Source organism: Antedon bifida, chromosome 7, assembly GCF_963402885.1.
Source record: "Antedon bifida chromosome 7, ecAntBifi1.1, whole genome shotgun sequence".
In the NCBI taxonomy this organism is placed as follows: Eukaryota; Metazoa; Echinodermata; class Crinoidea; order Comatulida; family Antedonidae; genus Antedon; species Antedon bifida.
The window spans coordinates 8,552,116-8,574,377 of record NC_136232.1 but is presented as its reverse complement, the minus strand read 5'-3'; the positions used below and the strand labels follow the sequence as shown (position 1 = coordinate 8,574,377).

Genomic DNA, 22,262 nt, shown 5'->3' with positions numbered 1-22,262 from the left:
CGGGGGAAAAAAATTATTTCAACTATAAAAAGTCAAAGTAAACAGTTAAATTACCCAAAAACTCATTGTCTTCCAGACAATTTGACCATTTTTTGCTTTAAATTACATTTTTCTCAGGTAAATAAATTTTTTTCAGACCCAATTTTTTGTGAGAGTGAATAACTATTACGCGACATTAAAATAACATATTCAACAAAAAAATAAACAAAAATATTTTTTTAGGGGGACAATATATCTTTAACGTCCCCCATTTGAAAAATCCACCCCTAATTTTGAAGAAATTAAATATATTTTGAAGGAATTATTTTTTTTACTCATAAGACTGTGCTTCCTTTTGAATTCACAGTCTACAGAGTAGTGAGAAACGCAATTAAAAGTTCATTAGGCAACAATAATTGGTAATGTAATTAACCGTTGATTATGCATCAAATGGTCAATAACACTTTATTGCATAGTAATTAAATCAAGCCTCCATTGAATGCTTTTGTTCACATCGATTTGAACAATCTGACGAAAATTGTCAATTGATAGAGGATATTTTGTGTTGTTGTTGTTTGAGGAGTTGTAACCCGAGTTGTAATTTTATAAGGAAATTATAATTGAGAAGATAGGAGGAGGAGGAGAGAATCATTTATCAGGTATTTGTCTGAAACGATAGGTGGCGCTCGTGTTGCTAGGTTTAGAACGCTTTTTTGGTGTTGTGATTTTCGACTTTAAAAACAGTTTGAGAACTCCCTAAACTATCTATTATTTTAAATATAAATCATTTAGTTATCTCTAACAGATAATTCATTTCTTTTATGTTGAGTTTGTGAGGTTTTTAGACCATTTTGAAGGTTTCTTTTGTTGATTATTGTTTATGTAGTTTAGGCCCTATAAGCTAGGCTTACTGTAGCTAGCTAGGCTGGGTGGTAGGCTGGTATTTTTGCTGCCACAGCAGGAGGAAACTGCAACCTGATGTTATGGTAAATTCTGCCTAAGAAGACTTCGTCATGATGCTTCGAAAAAATAAGGAGGAATGTAATTTCGAGTATGATATGGTGAATATCATTTTTTTTCATCATAAAATTTAATAAGAAAATACTGTATTATATTGAGCTAAGCCTAAATAGGCTATAAATTAAAAAACAAAACAAAAATGTTTTAAATATTAAAAAGTACAGTGCATGCTGTTTCTGTAAATCATAGTCAATCTATTGACTAGGGCCTATGTGTAAACTGTAAATGAATGATGATCACTTGTCGATGCTTCTTGCCGCTTGTGCATTGGAAAAATTAACTTTGATAAAAAGAAGTTTGCATTGTTTAGGCCTAGAGTAAAATACCTTTTTGACTGAACCCTATCCTATTTAAAAATATACACATTTTGCATAAAAATAATTAATATTTATTTTTCAGAATCCATATGAAAGTTTTATGAGAAATCATCTGAAACACTATGGCTATTATTCAGGTAGGAAATATGAAAAAATGAATTTATCATCCAACATCATAACATTCTTGAATTACTTTAACATTCAGTGTAGTCAGTAAGCGGCCCACCATCATCAATGTAATATTTTTTTTTAATGTTCTGTTTTCAGGAAAAAATCAAACATACCGGAGTGGACAGGTCTATGAAGACTGGCAGAAAAATCATGACTACCCAATTAGTGACCAATCAGAAACAGAGTATGAAAACCAAGCGCTGGAAGATGACAAATCAGATCAAGGTACAGTATAGGCTATGTCTTCTGACATTGAAAGTTGGAAGCAAATTTGTAAGCAACAGATCGCGATTAATAATGTACCATTTGCCCACTTAAATGTTTTTCTTTTATTTTCAACATGTTACACAAAGGTAAATCGTAGCTTCAAGGCATCTCTGAGACCAATATTTCCTCACAAAATAAACAATAAAGTTAATGGTATAAAATCAATCAAATGTTCTAGTTGTTCTAGTCCGAAAAAGCTGTAAATAATATGTAGAAAGAAAATACACCACTTTATTGGTAGACAATATTAAATTACTACCACCTTGAGGCATTATTGATCTGTTAATATCACCGTTAAATTGAGCTTACTAGACACTAACAATTGTTTGCGTCATTGTGTTATGTAACTTATTAAGATCTCTGTAATTATTACTTCAATATTATTGAGATAGATTATGTTTAAATTATACAGTTTAGCTGAATAGTTTCTAGGAAGTCTGATTTTCAGAATCAAAATGAGGACAGATTTGAGAACTTAATTTATTGGAATACTGCCCTCTCTGGTTAATTTTTAATGCATCAATTTAGTCCGTCAACTATCAACAGGATCAATCAAATTCTATTACTACACACCTTTTTGTTCGCTATTTAATAACATATTATCAAAGTATTTTCCTTATCCCCGCCTCCAAAATTACATAATTTTTGATTTCCTAATGTTTACTGTGTACAACTTTTTATTTTTTTTAATTTGAAAATGTATTATAGGATATTAAAAACAAAAGATAAAAACTATAGGTATGCAGAATATGTGGCTTTTTTTCTGGTTTTTGTAGCTTTTGGGTTTCATGAATCATTTTCCTAAATGGCAAAAAAAAATTATCAAATATTGATCGATCGTTAGATTACCTGCAAAAATAACAACAAACATTTGCCTATAGATAACCATCATAAGTTTGTGTATTACAAACAGGATGAAACAACTATGTATGTATGAAACTTATATGGAATATACAATAATGTTCAAATGATTAAAAAAAATAATAAGAAGAGTTCAAAAAAAGTTTTAAAAAGTAATAATAATAATCGTAATTAAATTTGACATTTAAGTATGTTAATTGATAAAGATTATTTTTTGTATAAATTCAATAATAGCGTCCTCATGTACATGTTTTATTGGATTTTACCATTGTTCAATTTTGATACATAGTTACGGGTGTGAAAGGTGTCTATTGTTTTTATAAGATTCAACTTTTAACTTGTTTTTAACTCCATAACACGATTACAAAAAACATTGATTCTTTTCAATAGAAAAGCATGTATTGTTTGTCTTGACCTTGCACTTATTGATGTAACTTTAGAAAGAACCTATTTGTTCTTAAGACTTAAGTCTTAACCTTGAAATCTTAAGTATGTCCTCTTAACAAATGAAAGATCATGACAAGATACAGTTTAAGCTATAACAGCCAATCAAATAAGTACCTGAATTTGAAGGGTGACAGAAATACTACTGAATAACAGTGCAACTGGTCTTGTTAGAACCTGTTATCATTTGTAAAAGAAGGATTATATACTGTAGGCCTACTGGTTGTCTCTCTCATGCTGTGTAGGTCTACCTACACAGCAATTTTACCACTTTACCAACCAGTATAATTCAACGTGAATCATACTGATCCTGAGCATTTCATAGGATGTTGGAAAATATTTTGTATACGAAATTTGGAGTTTGAAATTTGTAATAGCTTAAAATACCACAGACGTTACTGGATTTTTCCAACCCATTGAAATGTGGTGTACTGTATATTATCTGGATTTTGTTAGTCGTATAGCGTGGAATATTTTGATTGATTTTAATTAAACAGAATGTGAATATATCAGTGATTTAAATACAGGTGGTACAGACACTGATTATGCAAATAGATATCGAATATCTGTAATGAAGACTTTTAAATATGTTAAGTACTAAAGATAAGAAAATCAAAATGGCGTGGATATCCCATGCTGTTCCTCAACCAGTTGCCAAATTTGGTTTCAAAAATGTTAATTCAGTTGGAGATAAAAATCAATTTATGACAAGAGGTAAGACTATTAAATTGGATGTGATATGTTGTTGATTTTGGTCTATAAAACTAGAAAATTAATAGGATTTTTAAAGATGCATTGTCCACCAAAAAATGAAGATTAATAAAATCAGACTTTCAATAGTCAATTTGAAGATTTAATCAAGTTAATCACTAAACAATGGTTTTTCCATCCAATTTTAGGTAAAAGTGAATAATTATTATGTAACATTAAAATTGCATATTCAACAAAAAAATGTTAAACAATTATTTTTTCAGGGGAACAATACAACTTTAATTGTATCTTTTATGATAGTATACAAGATACATACATTTATAGAACCTTAATTTAAGTTGAAAGCATTGAAAGAAATCATGAAAGAATGTGAAACACACCATTATAATTTTGACATTCTTAACAAGAGGAGAATTAATATTCATGTGTGAAACCAAGCAGGTGTTTCTTATTTACCTTACTTTAGACGTCTATTTACACCTGTATACGTGTCAGTACAAACATTGTTTCATACATAGTCATGCTAGCTAGTCAATTTAATTACTGTACTTCATAAGTAAACAATGATAAGCATTTTCTGCATTTTCTTTAATCAATTCGTCGTTTCACAAATGATGCACCACCAACGTCCATGCGTTTTACATACTATGTTTGCCTTGCGTTACTTGATAGCTTTTCAATCCAGGGCATCAGAATTCTACAGCTTCATAAAAAAAATCAGAATTTAATTAAATAAACAAAATTTATTACTTTTACATGCTTCAGTGCGCATTTTTGTAATTACATGATGATGTTTTTGGCCATGAGAAGATAGGCAGATTTGAACCCAGGTCTGTGGAATTTAAAGGCAAGCTTACTAAGTACCAATCTATTGTGCCACTATGCATGTTATTGTTACATTAAGTATTGATTGTAGTAGTTAATACTGAAACTAAATAAAAAATATATACTTTTACATGCTTTAGTGCACATTTATGTATTACATGATGCTGTTTTTGGCCATGAGAAGAATTGAACCCGAGGCTGTGGAATTTAAAGGCAAGCTTACTTAAAGCACCAACCTATTGTGCCACTATATATGCATGTTATTACATAAGTATTGATTGTAGTAGTAGTAGTAATACTCAAACCATATGAAATTATTTACACATATTGATCAAGAGTTTAGAATAGAAATAAAAAGAACTGGTATTTAAGAACAAACACAGTGGCTCTATTTTCACAAATAGTGGGAGAAAATCAATAAAATCATGTTGTCGTTAAGATGTATAAAATGCAATATTCGAACACGACACAATCACAACCACTTGATCGCCGTCGCCATCCATTGTTGGAGAACAAAACGTCTATTATTACGTAGTGTGGTGTGATTTTCAGACTGATTTGCTACACAACGTGTACTTTGTATAGTTCAGATATATCATATATGTTTTTTGTGTAGATTTTGTGGATTCTATTTTTACATACTTATATAATTTCAATTGGTGAGAGGGATTATACAACTATGCGTAGGTATGTGCGAATAATAGAATAATATACATTTCGGAAACACGCCAAACGTTTTGCAATTTTTAAAGTAATTTATATCAGCTGCTCCTTTTACAGATTTTTTCGAGAGCTTTTCTAACTTTCGTAAGTCCTTGATTGACATTGAAGTGTTTAAGGTGATGTCGTGAATAATGTTGCCGAACTTCCGACAGCATAATAAAATTAAGATAAACTTGAGTTTAATGACAAGATTTTTTGCAAACATGTTTAATTGTTACGCCGAACACCAATCAATAGAATAGTACTATTTAATAGAAGGGCTCAACCTAAGGATGGAGTTGAATATTCCGCACTATTCAATTTCAATTGATATTATTTTTGTAATTAACTTACAGCTAAGTCTCTTAATATTGTAGCAGTTTTCTGATCTGAAATTGTTATTTACATTGTTAACTATTGCCATGGAAACTAGATCATAAACAGCCAATCAATGACAAGTATAGTAGAATGTTGTACTTTCAACAATTTTATGACTACTTGAAGTTATTAATTAATATCAGTGTTTCTTTAAGGATTTCAAAGATATTGTATCCCGTAGTAACAAGACAGCATTTTTAATAAACCAATCAGTGATGACTAACAAAGGATGTTTCACATTCATCCTCAATACTAAATTAATAAAGATAGTTGTCTGAAAATAATCCAATAAATGATATTTACAAACGGAAGCTCTTATTGATCATCTAATTATGCTGTATGGCACGTTGTTATCAATTTAGTTACTCGCTAAAGAGATGCTATTATTCTTGCAGATTACCAACCAGGTGAGGATGAGAAAAAATCAACGCAGATCACATACAGTTATCAAGCAGGAAAGATGGTAAGTCTGTCTATCTTATTACATACATCCAACAGCGTTAAATGCATTAAAACGCATTTACATTCTAAATTTAAGCTTGTGGATAAGATTTGGTAATGACTAAATAAGGTAGTATGATAGTATTCACTTGAATGAGCCCACTTGAGGGTTTTCTTTTGTAAATTTAAAAAACAAATTTTTTTTTAAACAATATTTTTTTTTTAAGTTAGGATAGTTAAGAATATCGCATCCCGACAGATAATCTATTAATACCTTTCAGAAAGGTAATCCCCTTTGGGATTAGGCTTAGATGACGAGTATTGATTATCAAGTTCTCACTATAATTGATTATTGATTTCTATAGTAACATGACCACCATGTGATTATGTATATTATCTAAACACTCCTCATACCGGTTGTAAGAAACTTTTAAGAAATGACATCCTTTTTATAAATACTAAAAAAAATTCAAATATTTAAAGGCATTACATTTTTTAATTCCCTGTAACTTTACCGAGCGACAATAAAAATGTCTGGAAATCATGATATTCTGTCCCTCACTATTAACATAATAATGTTTCATCATTTTTTATTCCAAGGATTCGATTGTTTAACTTTCACATTGGGAGAGGCGACCAAATATTGATTTATTTAATATAACTTTGAACAACATGTTTTTGTAGGTTCCTAAACTTCGTGAGCCACGGAATTTGTACGCCTTAAATAAAGAATACGGACCACAACAGGCACCACGATGGTGAGTTTAATAAATTAATTTTTTAACTAGGGCTACATCATTAACATGGATTTACTCATATACCCATTTCACACCAAAACTCTGCAGTGATCTCTGGAGACACTCCGGAGTTTGATGTTGATACCTTTCACACTGACTGTCCCGGTGTGTCCACACAGTTTGCCCTCCGGAACTCAGCTCAGCTGTTCAACCCCTGTGTTTTGAACTCCAGAGTTGTTTGATTTTACCTTTCACACCAACACGCCAGGGCATCAACTCCAGAGTGTCTCCAGAGTTTTGCTTTTAATGTGAAAGAGGTATTATTTGACAATATTTTGTTCTTTAAATTTCATAGGCCTGCAGAAATGGAGGTATTACCAGACAGGATAGTTCATATTTCAGTTGTACCTAACTTTGAAGAGCCTTTCTATGTCCCAAGTAAGTAACTAACAAAATTATTCACTTTAATTATTAGAAACCTATGCTATACTTTTGATTAGTGCTATGTTATGTTATATTTACTACTATTAAAACTAATATATATTTTACATTTATTTTGAATTGTAGCCGGTCTAGAGAAAACTCCTCACCACCCAACAGACGGAGATGGTAAAGTTGTGTACTACAACCCACCAACCAAAGAGGCCTACGTAAGTCATGTGATTTTGTCTTCATAATTTTACCTAGTATTCAAGATATTCAGGATATACAACTACTATTAATTTCCATGCCAAAACATCCTTGGGATAAGATACAGTACAGTAAAAATCAAAATGCTTGGTAAATTGTAGATCATGTCAATCAATGAATTCTACTACAAATAGAAATGCATAATGCAATATTATGTATATAATGCATGTGGTGGGAGTTTATTTGCAGAAATAAATAAAGGCCTTGCGGAGTTTATTCAAGGGGGAATTTATTCAAAATGATGTTTTATGGGGTGGGGGAATTTATTCGGGGAGGCGTTTCTTCAAAGCGGAGTAGCAAAGCTCAAGAAATTAAAATGACAACAAATTGAAGCCATATTTTATGTAAAATAGAAATAAACAATTCTTTTATTGCTTATATTATACAGCTTTTCATATTCATATTTTGTTTTATTGTCTCACAGTTTCTGAGGTCCAGAGTGGGAGGAAGCAAACACAGCTGTTCGTTCCGCGGTATTAAATTAAAATCAGAAGAAGATACAACTCTATTGTTTGAATCACGGTTTGAAAGTGGCAATCTGATGAAAGCTACTAAAGTGTAAGTTTAATAATAATAATAATATTTATTCGGTCACCAATGAAAAATAACCAGGAGTGAGAAACAGATTTAGGCTAAAGCCCAAAGATGTATTGTCCCCCAAAAACATGAAAAATGCAGATTGATAAAAAAAAGATGTTGAATAGGTCATTTTGTAGTTTTAATATAGTTAATCACTTAAAAAAGGAATGTTTTCACTTATAAAAAGACAAAATAAAATTCAACCAAAACCTGTTGTCTTCCAGTCAATTTAAATATTTTTTCTTTAAATTAGTTATTTTAGATAATTAATTTTTTTTTTTGATCCAATTTTTTGTGAAAGTGAATAACTATTATGGAACATCAAAATTGCATATTCAACAACAACATTTTTCAGTGGGAATATATAAATCTCAATTTCCTGTCTGTCATGATTTCTTTCTTCATGATTTTTAATAAAATTTATACTGATCTGTACTAGTGTTTATTTAGATTTGTTTCATATTTCCATTTCAGTGGAGAATATGAATATAACTTATTGCTACGATACGATCTGTACACCAATAAGCACACGCAGTGGTTCTATTTCCAAGTTAAGAACGTAAAACCTGGTGTACGTTACCGATTTACTATCACTAACTTTCTCAAAGTAAGTTCAGGCTTCGGCTGTTCATATCATTCTTTCAAATGACATTTACCAAAAAACTATTAATTTCATTGCAAATCATCAACAGTATAATTAGTTTTATAAACCAATAATATTTTACGGACATAATCCCTGCCCTTGGCGTCACCTTGTTAACCTAGTTGGTTTTCTAGTTGTATCATACCTCTATGTTTGAAATGTATTTATAAACATTGTTATTTTCACACAGTCTGGAAGTCTGTACAACATGGGTATGAAGCCATTGATGTATTCAGAAAAAGATGCGGAGACCAAAGGTAGAGGCTGGAGAAGGATCGGACAAGATATAAAATATTACAAGAACAACATACAGTAAGAATTTACTTCAGTACTTTCTTGATTTATTGCAGTAATTAATTTTACAACTTCATGGGCTATACTTACTGTACTTTGCAATAGGACACTGAGCTCACTTTGCCAAGATAGGAACTCATAACAGTCCTTTGATCTTATGTCTGGCTGCGACACATACCAAGACTATACTGTACTATGTACATATTCTTTGTGGCACGAGGTGTCTGTTAAGGGTGGTGGAACTGATCATGTCGCAGCCACAGATAAACCATTTGATCTCCAGAGCTCAGCATCCTGTTGTTAGATTGCCTTGTTAGATCCCAACTGCTATTTTGTGATGGTTTATTTTGGTTTTTTTACAGACGTACAGATTTGAAGGGTGAAAAATACTTTTATTCGTTGACATGGACTTGTATGTTCCAAAATGCAAATGATACCTGTTACCTTGCTCATTGTTATCCTTACACCTACTCACATCTACAGGTAATGTGAACGTCAGTTTATAGTTTGGATTGAGGAACATTATTCCAAATGATCTTAAATTTGTTTTTCCCTCAATAGAGATAATAATAATTACACATTACGAAAATGTTTATTAAATTTTATTATCTATTTTTTTTATTACATTATGACAATGTTATTATTATGTTTTGTGTAGGATTATTTGTTAAACCTTAGTAACGATCCAGTAAAGAATAAGTTTTGCAAAGTGCGTGTTTTGTGCCGGTCTTTAGCTGGTAACTGCGTGTACATTCTTACGATAACATCACCATCTAAACACCCTTCAGATGCTAAGGTAGGTAACTTTACCAGTGTGAACACACATCTATTTGATAATGCATTAAGTTATGCAACCACCTAAGGATCTTTCTAGTTCACGAGTCATTTCATCTCTTGTGTATACTTATGAGCCTAAATCGTACAAAAGATAAACGTTGTGTACTACTAGGCTATTACTACTAAGGTTCTTTTTTATTTTTGAAGACTAAAAAAGCAGTTGTGTTAACTGCACGAGTGCATCCAGGTGAAACCAATTCCAGCTGGATGATGAAGGGTTTCCTGGACTACCTCACAGGGAACAGTGCTGATGCCAAGGTAAGCAAACAATTTATTTAATTATTAAATTAAATTAATTTATTATTTGGTGAAAACCAAGAGTGAATGAAACTAGATTATTATTTTGATATTTGATCCCATATTCAAATTTTTTCTACCAGCTTTTGCGAGACACATTTGTTTTTAAAATCGTACCGATGTTGAATCCGGATGGTGTTATTGTCGGCAACTATAGATGTTCTCTCTCAGGAAGAGACTTAAACAGAAATTACAAAAGTATTCTCAAAGACTCCTTCCCTTCAGTTGCTCACACGAAAAACATGATTAAGAAGTAAGTTCCACCAATCAATTTCAAGTACAAAATTATAGTAGAACTCCTATTAGAAGGACACCTTTGATTGAAATATATATTTATACTGGGTAACCTCTTCAGTCAAAGACTGGTCTCCCAGAGGGCCCAGTTGGTGATCAGTGGCTGTGATGTACTAATACACCGGGGTAACCCCCTACTTGTCTCGAAAGATGTACTAGGTTCTTTAAAGTGCACACGAGCTAGATGTGTACACTGGACCTACGGTTTATAGTCCTTATCCGAGAAGACTCGTTCTACCACCAGAACCATGGAGTGAGTGACCCTCGAACCCCTGCCGATGTTATGGCTACGTAATTACGGTTCCACTGTCTTAACCGCTCGGCCACTCACTCATAACCTTTGGGACATACATGGTAGTGATATTCCCAATTATTAGTGATATGGCATCATCATGTCCATATCGGGCCACATAACATTGTTTGTCACATCAAAGTTTGATAGTGTAGACAAGGTATAATTATCGGATTCACAGTCAACATTGTTTTGGTTACATTGTAATTTCTCTTTCAGGTTACAAGATGAACGTGAGATCATTATGTACTGTGACCTTCACGGACACAGTCGGAAACAGAATGTGTTTATCTACGGCTGTGATAATAAGCATATTGCATCACGACGTTTGAGGGAGCGTATATTTCCAGTCATCTTGGGAAGGAACGCCCCAGAGAAGGTTTGTATGGATTTAAATATTACGTTGAAAATTAAGGTTGTAAAACATATAGTATAAAGCTCTGTCTACACTATCACATTAATGTGATGTGCCCATATATGGACAAGATGATGTCATATCACTACCATATTTGCGTATATTATTACCATATTTGGGCACATCACAAACTAGTTTTATAGTGTAGGCAAAGTTTAACAGTAAATGATCCATAGAATGGACCACATTCAGTGGTTGTATCATGGTTTCTCGTGTCTGGCATCGCCACTGTTAATTACGCCAATTTGCCGTATTGCAAATGGATTAACTACTGAATGTCTTCCACTAATTTCAATGTACAAGTTGTCTTTAAATTGACACTCAAGGGAAATGATAGATAACTATATTTTCTATTTGTTGATATAAAGTTTGCGGTACACATATATATAGGTCTGAAAAAGTGTACTGTTGAGTTTTTCAACGTTTCCATCAATATACTTTTATCATCCTCAGGAGTGAAAATATATTTTTTACATTTTTTTCTTTCAGTTTAATTACAATAGTTGCAAGTTCAAAGTTCAGAAGAGTAAAGAAGGTACTGGGCGTGTTGTTATTTGGCAAATGGGCATTTTGAATAGTTTCACAATGGAGGTAATAATAATAATTGGTTTAAAAAAAAAATTAAAATATACATTTTTCATGTACTTCTTGGGAACTTCAATCAATCATAATTAGTCATAATAATAACCATATCATATAATATTGTCGGCATTTTCTTTTTTTGCTAGGCTACTTTCTGTGGCTCTTCTTTAGGCTCTCGGAACAAGACCCATTTCAACACCAAAGACTTTGAAGCAATGGGCTACCATTTTTGTGACTCTTTGTTGGACCTTTGTGACCCAGATATTTCTAAGGTTAGTCCCACTTACATATTTTTATAATATATTTTAATATATAAACTAATTCATCCTTTGAATAATAATTTCAAAATAATGTACATCAATTTTCTCATTGCAAGTGTTTGCAACGTTGTTGCCAGATTTGAGTTTCATGAGCAGTTTATAATGTTACTACTATTTTCAGTAACATTGAGGAAGTCAGCTTTTATATAACCTAATATAATCAAATATTTCTTCATTTTTTATAAAAGTTATTATTATTAACTGTAATATTTACATATCGTTTTTATGCCACAATTTTATATTCTCAATGGTAAATACAAACAGATGTTGAATTATTCATAAGCAATCTTCATTTGCATTAATTTGTTTGAAATCGTTTTTTTTATTTTGTAATCTGTATATGCCTGTATTTTTTAATGCTTATCAAAGTTTATTCGAATAAACACCTACCTCGTATAAACGCCCCCCATAGAACATCAGTTTGAATAAACGCCCCCCTCGAGTAAACGCCCTCATAGAACATCATTTTGAATAAACGCCCCCCTCGAGTAAACGCCCTATGGCTTTTATTTATTTCCTCAAATAAACGTCCTGCCACATGCATATATACACAATATTGTATTAAAACACATTTCGCCTCGGGCGTTTATTCGAGTAACTTTTTAAAAGAATTATAAATTTGCTTTTTTGTTCATTTGCTTTACATCATATTATGGAGATATTTGCTTTTTTTTTATTTGATTATGTTTTCATTAAATTAAATATTCATATTGGACCATTTCACTTTTTCTTTCCTCATCTGTAATATTTATATTTGTTTGAAAGTAAAATATAATTCATGCTTATTACCTCAATATAATAACCTTTAACCTTCATGTTGTAACCTTTACTTAACTCCAAGTTGTAGCCTTAATATTTCCATTTTTTAATCTTTCTCCCTATCATAGCATTTTAACCTGTAATCATGTACTGTAGTAGCTGTTGTGTTTTTAAATTTATCATATTCCTTTATATCTTTGCTTAGTAAACAGATTATTTAGGCCTACACTACATGTTTACCTAAACTGTTTGTTTTTCTTTATTATGTCCGTTTGAGAACATAATAACATGATTCTAGAAAATCATTAATATGATTTGTTATTTCAGTATGAACAAATATTGGATGAACTAAAGGAGAAAATGAGACAAGAAATACTAGCGCATCTTCAACGAACGGGATCCCCTATGCCAGAGAATGGTATAGTCAGCCTGAGTGATGATTACACATCAGCTATTGAATCAAGGTAGGGTGAATAGGACAATCCATTTTCATATTGGGGTGGAACTGTTTCATAATGCATGCTATATAAAATCTTAATTGTTAATTTTTATGTTCTTAGTACAAGTGGATCTGACAGTTCAGTTGATGATGGACTTCCTGTGCATTTGCTTGCTTTGGCTCCAAAGGTAAACTTTACAATTATTCACAATTATAAATAACTGTAATTATTAGAATATTGTAATATGAATATATGGCCAGTTTGCCATAAAGCATGCTTTGGTTCCTTGAAGTCAGTTTTTATTGAAAGGTAATGTTTGTGTTGGTTTTTTTTTTTTTATTTGAATGAAGATTTATCAAATTGGACATTTTCATTTTTTACAGCTTTCCAAAAAGAAAAAATTGAGGTCAAGAAAAGAGAGAGACAAAAAAAGAAAAAGTTTGGAAAAAGCAGCAGAAAATCTTGCGAAAGAAAAAGCTGCTAGTCGACCAGAAAATGCAAAAGATGGCAAAGAGAAGACAACACCAACTTCAAAAAATGATAAGAAGAAGGTAAAATGTTTAACATGTTATACTTTTGGGAATAAAATTCTTTTTATCAAACTAATATTTAAAAAAAAATAATAATATTATTTTTCATTCTCATTTATTACTACAAACCTTTTTTCAATTGTTCCTGGGAAACCTTTGTCTTATCGATAGAAAACTTTTTTTTTTTTTTCTTCAGGATAAAACAATGAGATACAGACATACAGATCGTCTTTCTTCCGCTGGAAAACGAAGCATCACTCCAGGAAGAAATGATGGCGTGCCGATGTTTGTTCAGGAAAGATGTGAGGAAAGGCAACTGAAGAAAGTGAGTACCACAGCGAATATTATTTCAGAGAAGATTTTCCAAAATGTTTAAAATAATTTGGAAAGCTTATTAATTGTTTGTGTGTTTTTTCATTGCAGACAGAGTACCTTGAAGCAATCACTAATGCCTACCTGATGAGTGGTGTTCTACCCCCAGCAGCTCAAGGTATGTATACAAACACATTTCCTCCTGCATGTCATGTGATTTGGTGTGATAGACAGGTTTCTTTGTAGAGAATGAAAGGGTGTGTCAAAGAGGCATACAAGGTATTGAGAGCCAAGAGCCTACCAGTTATGTGGTGTTCTACCCCCAGCAGCTCAAGGTATATGTAAGAACACATTTCCCCCTGCATGCCATGTAATTTGGTGTGATAGAGGGGTTTCTTTGTAGAGAAAGAAAGGGTGGGTCAAAGAGGCATACAAGGTATTGAGAGCCAAGAGCCTACCAGTTGAGTGGTATTTTACCTCCAGCAGCTCAAGGTCCGTATACAAAATGTTTCCCTCTACATGTTATGTGATTTAGTGTGATAGACTGGTTTTTTGTAGAGAATGAAAGGGTGTGTCAAAGAGGCATTTGAGTGCTGTTCTACTTTCAACATCCTAATATTTGTAAACACATTATCATAGCATACTTTAACATTGATCATTTTCATTACCACAGATCAATCAACGTTCCATTACTCCCAGGGTAACCATGGATTAACTGCAACAGGCGTACCTCTAGGCCATGTGGAAGGTCTCTGCCCACATCATGAGAAAGCATTTGCGGAACACTATGTAGCCAACCAACTTGCTGATTTACAATTTGCAGGTAAGCAGGACACAGGACAGCCAGAAATCATGAATAATTCATTAGAATAATTATGACATAATATGAACATTATAGAGGGCGCTATATAAGCATGCAGAGAGATTAAACAATTTGTGTAAACAGCGTTTATCAGCCGAAATGTTTGGTCTAGTGGGAAAGGCTTTAACCTATTACACTGGAGCCCTCGGTTCGAGGTCTTTCAAGAACATGTTTTTTTTAATAGTTGAGAGAGATTATTTAGAGGGTTAGGTTCAGTATATTTAGGAAGTAGATTAGCTATCTTGCAATCCTTTATAATAGAAAATAATTAAGGTAATGAATTATTCATGATTTCTAGCTTAATTGGATAGGAAAAAAAATAATGCAAACAAGACATCCCCGGGATGGTGACCGAGCATCTAAATCACCAAGATACAGCTCCACTCCATTTCGTTGAAACTCCTTGCCCCAAAGCTATGGGTACAAAAACTTGCACCTATAAATTAGAACAATTTTTCTTTTAGATGAAAAGTTTGACTGGACTCATTCAGTTGTAGACACGCGGAAATCTGTTCAGTCGTTGAGTCATCGAGCACCATCACCATTCCAGAATCGCCCTTACAACAAACAGATAAGCATGTCAATGGTACCAAATGAGAAAGTGGTTCCGGTTGGTCAACGTCAAATGACTGGCAGACGATCGGGAAGCCCGCTGAAAAGCCAACCAATGCTCACTGATGACAGCCAAAATTATGCTGAAGTTATAACTAAAGGTATGCTATATTAATAATAATAATACCCTGGATTTATATAGCGCCTAATGTTGTGAAAACTCTAAGCGCTGTACATTATTGCCCCAGTCATTTTGGATCAAACACGTATGGAAACATACTCCCATAATGCAGCTAGAAATCAGCGCAAGGTTGTGTCTTGATCTAACCGGGTTCCCATTTATACACCTGGGTGGAGAGAGGCAAACGTAAGTAAAGTATCTTGCCTAAGGATACAAGCAATGCGGCGAGTGTTGGATTCGAACCTCGATCTCACGATCAGTAGTCAAACGTCCAACACACTGCGCCACACGCCCTTACATATTACACTATATTTTACAAGTTCAGTAATATGTTCTATATGCAAAAGGAAAGTTTAGATACTTTATATATGAATTATAACAATTAAGTTGGCATTAACATTTGTTGGTAATTTAATTATTATTTGACAGCATTCACAGCTAAACCCTTAACTCGAAGTCGATGTCCATCAGCTACAAATATTCATGTATACAATGGGTGAGTTTTATTCATAAAATGTTGGTATTTCTCATCTCTCTTATTATATAATGTTTATTCTTAATGCTTTTGTTCTATGTTTTTAAAGAAAATTACTAAAATAGAATTTTGGTTTTTTTTAAAGGCGAACAAATTCCAGTAAACCACAATTAATGACGAGGTCCTCTTCTAAACAACTTTTGAGGGGTAAAAAAACGTTTATTTTAATTTATTTACTATTCACTTATATATTATTATATACTTATTATATTATATATTCATTCATTATATAAATTATTGTTGCTTGTACTAAATTTTATTTTCATTTTTCACAGGGAATTCTCATTATATTGAAAGAACCGAAACACCAAAACAAGGTTTGTACTTAGACCAAACACTAACACAAATATTGATTAATAATTATTTTTCTTCGATTATTGATCAAGTATATTGATTTATGTGTTATCATTTACAGAATTCTGAACCTTGACCTTCTTGTAGTTTAATTTTTCATTGATTGCTATTGATCTTATATTGATTATTGATACAATTTACAAAATTGTGAACCTTGACCTTTTAGTTTATAGAAACATTTAAAATTGATTACTATTGATCTTATATTGGTTATTGATTAGTTTATTGATTGATCTTCAGATAATTATAGAATTCAATACCTTCCTGTAGTTTAGACCAAACTAACTTTTAAATATTGATTACTATTGATCTTATATTTTTGATTGATTAATTGGTAGATAATATTTTACAGAATGTACTACCTTCCTGTAGTTTAGACAGTTCAAAACTAACTAGTTTGTATTGATTAATTATTAGTAATCTTTATTGATTACTGATCTATTGATTGATCTGCTGTTAACATGTTTAGCAAATGCCTTTTTACGTTTGCTTTTTTTAACATTCAGGACCTCGTCCTTCTAGTAGCATAGAACAAACATCGTATGTTGCAATGAACCAACTTGTAAAATCTACTACGCCTCAAACTAACATAACAAATGCAAGTAAAGCATCTAGGTTAGTATTGTAAATATATATGTTGTCTTTGTCTATATTAACATTTGATTTTATTCCATAACTACAAATCAAGGCTGTATACTCTGCATCAACATTGGATTTTAAAATCTCATTCCTCTCAAACTTCTTTGAACAAGTATCAATTACAGGTTACAGTTAGCTCTAAAGCTCACTACACTATCAAACTTTATGTGACAAAAAAATGTGATGTGCCCATTTATGATGTCATATCACTACCATATTTGGGCATATCACTACCATATTTGGGCACATCACACTAGTTTGACAGTGTAGACAGAGCTTTAAAAACACTTTTTAATGCTTTCACTACATTGGACCATAGAGTGAACTATAATAAGATTGGACCATCATATCAACCAATACATATATATAGGTGTAACATTGGGTAGGCTAACAATTAGTGTAACTTAATTCATGGAGGTATAATTTACACCTCCATGGTTAATCAAGTGCCTAGATATTATGGAATGGAGAAGCTAACCTGAGAAATTAGTTGGTTGGAGTATATTTTTCTCGGATTAACAAATTTTACCTCTGACAGAGGTCAGCTCTGGGTCGTACACCTAGCACAGCCACAATTAGACTTGCCACAAGTCTGTATTTATTGTTAGTCCACCAGTCGGCGTTTCGATTACGAGCTCAAGTAGCATACATATGAAACGCCATATGTGCCAAAATATTTATCTTTTTACTAATATTAAATCTAGAACCTAGACTATGCCGCAATATCCAATTTTCTTTCATTTCTATTTGCTTGGTATATGCTTTGTTCACCACTGCTGTGCACTCATTTTCCACAAAAATCAACTCTCTCCCTTTAGTGAAACACCTCAGTTCAACATCACTAATCAGTTCGGAGGCACTGTCCCTAGCAACTCCACCGTCACAACCTCCATTCCCCGGCCGACTGTTATCCAAACGGTAGAACAGCAACCCGTAAGTTTTAGTAGACATTTTTATTCACTATTTGGTAGTAATAATGCTTGGAAAAAAGTAACATTGGTGTATATAATCGTATTTATATTCTTTATATATTATTGGAATGCATTACCTATTTTCTACAGACAAAATGTTATTATAGACCACTATTAGTAACCAATCCGATAGCATGAATTTAAGCATGTGATTATGTTTCTCTCTCTCCCTGATTTTATATCATCGTTTGTCTTTATTATAAATTTGTTTGTCCTAAACTTAGAATACAGTTAATCAGGCAGATGGTAGAATTTCCTCTCTCAGCTCATCCGAACAGTCTACAACTAAACAGGAAGATAAACCCAGCCCACGTACCACAGCACTAAAAGCACATCGATGCAGCACCGAATCTACCCCTATATCGGATCCATCCACGTTTAGCTTCAAATACAAAACAGCAAATAGTTCGCATCATTTCTCAAACGCGCAGAATTTCTATGGCAATGCAGTCATTATGCAGAACAGTAAAGGTACGGTTCAGTATGAGGGTCGGCCTACGATGAAGTACGTTAAGCGAGATGGATCAGGAAGCAGCTCCGCCATGAGTTTAAGGAGTAGTGCATCGAGCGATTTACGCAGCGATGGCCCTCGACCAAAGAGTAACCCTGATCCGGCGATAAGTAATACAGATAAACGAACCAATGCGAGTAACGATGATGATCAAGATGAAGTTAGTCTTCAAAAGATAAATGAAAATACGCAGAAAAAACCTACGGATAGTAAATTAAATAACGATAGTACTCCCAGTGGTTTTAAAGGCGAGAATAAAAGCGGGAATAACGAACCTCAGGTACATTCAGATAAAGCTGGTTTGAATGTTAATTATAACAATGTAAATAATTTAACCGAAAATAGAAAAGTAGGAATTGTAAGCGATCAAAGATCAATACCTTATAATCACGCTCGACACGTTCAAAACGAACCACAATATTTGTATCACGAAAACGTGAAAAGCGGCGCAGAAAATTTGTTTGTTGAAAAGCCGCAACAGTATACAAACATTTTCCGAAAGTCAGACAATTCTCCATCCATTGAAATTGAAAACAAAACATTAGGTTCATTATATCAACCTGAATCTGTACCACCTACGAATATCGGAAAAACAATCGAGTACAGCCATTTACTGGATAATAAACATCAGCTGAATGATCGATTTCTGATTGCACGGAACCCACGACAATACTTTAACGTCTCACGTCTTGAAATACAAGGAAAATTATCTAGGAATTCTATGGACGATACAATGTTGTCTGCGATGAACAATCAAAATATAATACCTGAAATTGAGGGACGTGCGTTAATAACTCCGAGAGAACATAGTTTTCACAGCACACGGAGTAACTATTCTCCGAGACTTTCTTCGTCTGTGCCATCCTTAAGTAATCGAGGTGGAGTTGAATCGATGCATAAATATCAGGTGAATCATTTGCTAAGCACGTCTCATAAGAAATTAAACAATCAGTTAGAGGTTGAAGTGAATAAACCCCCAGTATTGAAAACAACTGACTTGGGAGGGATACGATCACAGATGCAGAATGGGGATGTAGCAAGTGTAACGCAGAATCCGCGAGAGGTCACTAAGGTCACATCTCCTTCTCTAATCACGAGCCAGATTCAGTCCTACCCAGTTGCTGTGATGAAAGCTAACTTGCAGCAAAAACAAGCTGTGAAAAAGGTAACATTAGTATTCTTTATTTTGCTATTCATCCTCAAATTTTGCTATTCATCCTTAATTTTGCTATTCATCCTCAAATTGAGGAAAGTTGGATTAGATTCTCTATGGGCCCACGGTTGCCACAGTGCAGCGCCAACAAACAACAGGGTCTGAGAATGGACCATGGACTCACGGTTGCAACAGTGGGTCTGAGAATGGACCAGTAAACATGGGTAACCCCATACTGGATTCTTAAAAGTGCACACAAGCCAGTTTTAATATAAAGAAAAAATTAATGCTATAATGATGTTATCTTTAACAGGGTATTGGAACATCATCAAATCGTACCCTCAGATTCAAGGAACCAGCAGTGGCCTCCGTCGCATTTTCTAACCCACCGTTTATCTACAGTGTTCAGCAAAATGGCTCTGTTGCTAGCAATTCCTTCAAACGCTCCTCTCAACGATCAACTTTTTGGAAGAAATAATGTTAGGCCTTATAAGTCAATGTAGGAGAAGGTAAGAATTATCCTGTGACCCATTTTATGGTTTATATGCAAAAGGTTTGAGTCACAAAATCAATTGTCTTCTTTAGTTAACAAATAAATACTATAATATGGAGTTAAATGTATCAGATCTGCAGAGTTAGAAACCTTTCCTGTGATTCATAAAAGAAAAAAAGAGAGAAATGATAAACATCATGTGAAATGATATATACTTTCATATTATTTCAACATATTTATTAACACTACAGACTGTTTCATGAGAGAGATAAAAATACCTCCTCAATCTTCAGGTGTTAGGCTCTGAGTAAAGTTTGTAATTAGAAGTACCATGATTCATTGTAGTGTTAATAAATATGTTAACCTGAGTCTTGATTTTTCATTTATATTGCTCTACCTCTGTATCAAGCATTCTTATTCATGATCTGGATCAAGTCTACCACGCAGATTATAGTTATATATATATATTATTCACTTGTGTGTTTTATGTGCCAAGCAATGAATGTAAACCAAGTACAAATACAGGGGCCTACCCCATGAAGGTGACAAAATAAGATAAACACCCTTTGTTTGTTTTATAATATTTATTATTTTTAGTATTTAATTCTTAGCGAATTCGTATTGTCAAGTGCTGCAGACAAAGCAACATAAATACCTTGTGTGCTTATTTTATGTTATTAAATTCTTACCCAATTGTATAGATAGAAAACAGCTTGATTTTATTTTATAAATGCTTTTAAATATTAGATAATTAATATCTAAATAAACTGTTTAAACATTTAAGATAAAATTGCTTCCAAAATACTGTATTAATATTTATTATATAACATTTATTATATATTGTAATTGTTTGTAACTACTTTGGAGTAGCTTTGCATCAGTTGTTGATTAATTGGTCAGATGTTTTGCCCTACTCTCCAAGGGATCTGGAGGTCGTGGGTTCGATTCCCACCTGAGAATTACTTCTGACCAAGTTATTATATAATAATGATAATTATAAAGTATATCAATGTATATTTTTATTTTTTTTACCATATTTAATGAGGATGATCCATCCAGCAATTGCTGATCATTACGGACCCTCAGAGAGAGGTTCACAAGACAAACATATACACAAGATGCTCTACATAAACAAATTCTTATTACAAGTCTTTGGGAGTGGAGTTGTAATTTTGTCCTGGGATTTGGCCCAAGTAGAGTATGTTGTTATTAATACTAATGGGTTAACTTGCTAAGGAAATACAATTAATAGATTCAGATACACAGAAGGATAGAGGTCTATCCTTTCCATTAGCCCCTACATCTTATTCCCACGTGTGTATAAGGTATAATATTTTCACTATTAACCCACATTTGTAATAAGATAAATTATTTATTCTAAATAGAGTTTCCAAGAAATTCATCCTTGTCGGAAATTTAATGATAAAACTTTGATTTTAAACCTGTCAGTATGGTTGGAATAAGACAATCTGGTGTGTGTGGTTTTTATACGCGCGCGCGAGCTTACCACATCCGCTCGTGATATTAATATATTTATTTCTTTTTTATAAACAATATTCTATAGAAAATAGAAATATTACGTTGAAGATAATTTTTAAAGTTATTTTAGAACGAAGCCTTTACAATTTAGTGCAATAATAGTTTGTTAATGTCCATCTTTTATGTTCAATTTTTATGATTAAACAATCCATGTATATAGTATATTTTGTGTTTTAATTGTATTATTTTACGCATTTTTCACACGTGATAGAAATTTAATTAATGAATTATTAATTTCCTTTTGAATAAGGCGTGTTTGATTTAATCACATATCTAATTAGTGACCGACTCACTCATTGGTCAGTCATAGAGTCGACGCGCGCGTACACATTTTA

General features: G+C 32.7%; 1 protein-coding gene across 1 annotated transcript; it reads left to right on the top strand.

The window, feature by feature from the left end:
* Nucleotides 1-988: 988 nt before the first annotated feature.
* LOC144847596 (uncharacterized) lies at nucleotides 989-22,091 on the top strand. Its single transcript, XM_078704035.1, has 31 exons — nucleotides 989-1,040; nucleotides 1,399-1,453; nucleotides 1,584-1,712; nucleotides 6,071-6,138; nucleotides 6,801-6,874; nucleotides 7,209-7,291; nucleotides 7,421-7,503; nucleotides 7,968-8,101; nucleotides 8,597-8,729; nucleotides 8,956-9,077; nucleotides 9,422-9,542; nucleotides 9,718-9,855; nucleotides 10,044-10,154; nucleotides 10,277-10,446; nucleotides 10,999-11,158; nucleotides 11,684-11,785; nucleotides 11,923-12,048; nucleotides 13,183-13,319; nucleotides 13,416-13,482; nucleotides 13,679-13,846; nucleotides 14,022-14,150; nucleotides 14,249-14,315; nucleotides 14,811-14,960; nucleotides 15,464-15,712; nucleotides 16,162-16,228; nucleotides 16,353-16,414; nucleotides 16,543-16,584; nucleotides 17,128-17,236; nucleotides 18,079-18,193; nucleotides 18,456-19,907; nucleotides 20,209-22,091. The coding sequence occupies exons 1-31, from the start codon at nucleotides 993-995 to the stop codon at nucleotides 20,371-20,373; spliced, it is 4,836 nt and encodes a 1,611-aa protein (XP_078560161.1). The 5' UTR covers nucleotides 989-992; the 3' UTR covers nucleotides 20,374-22,091.
* The last annotated feature ends 171 nt before the right edge of the window (nucleotides 22,092-22,262 follow it).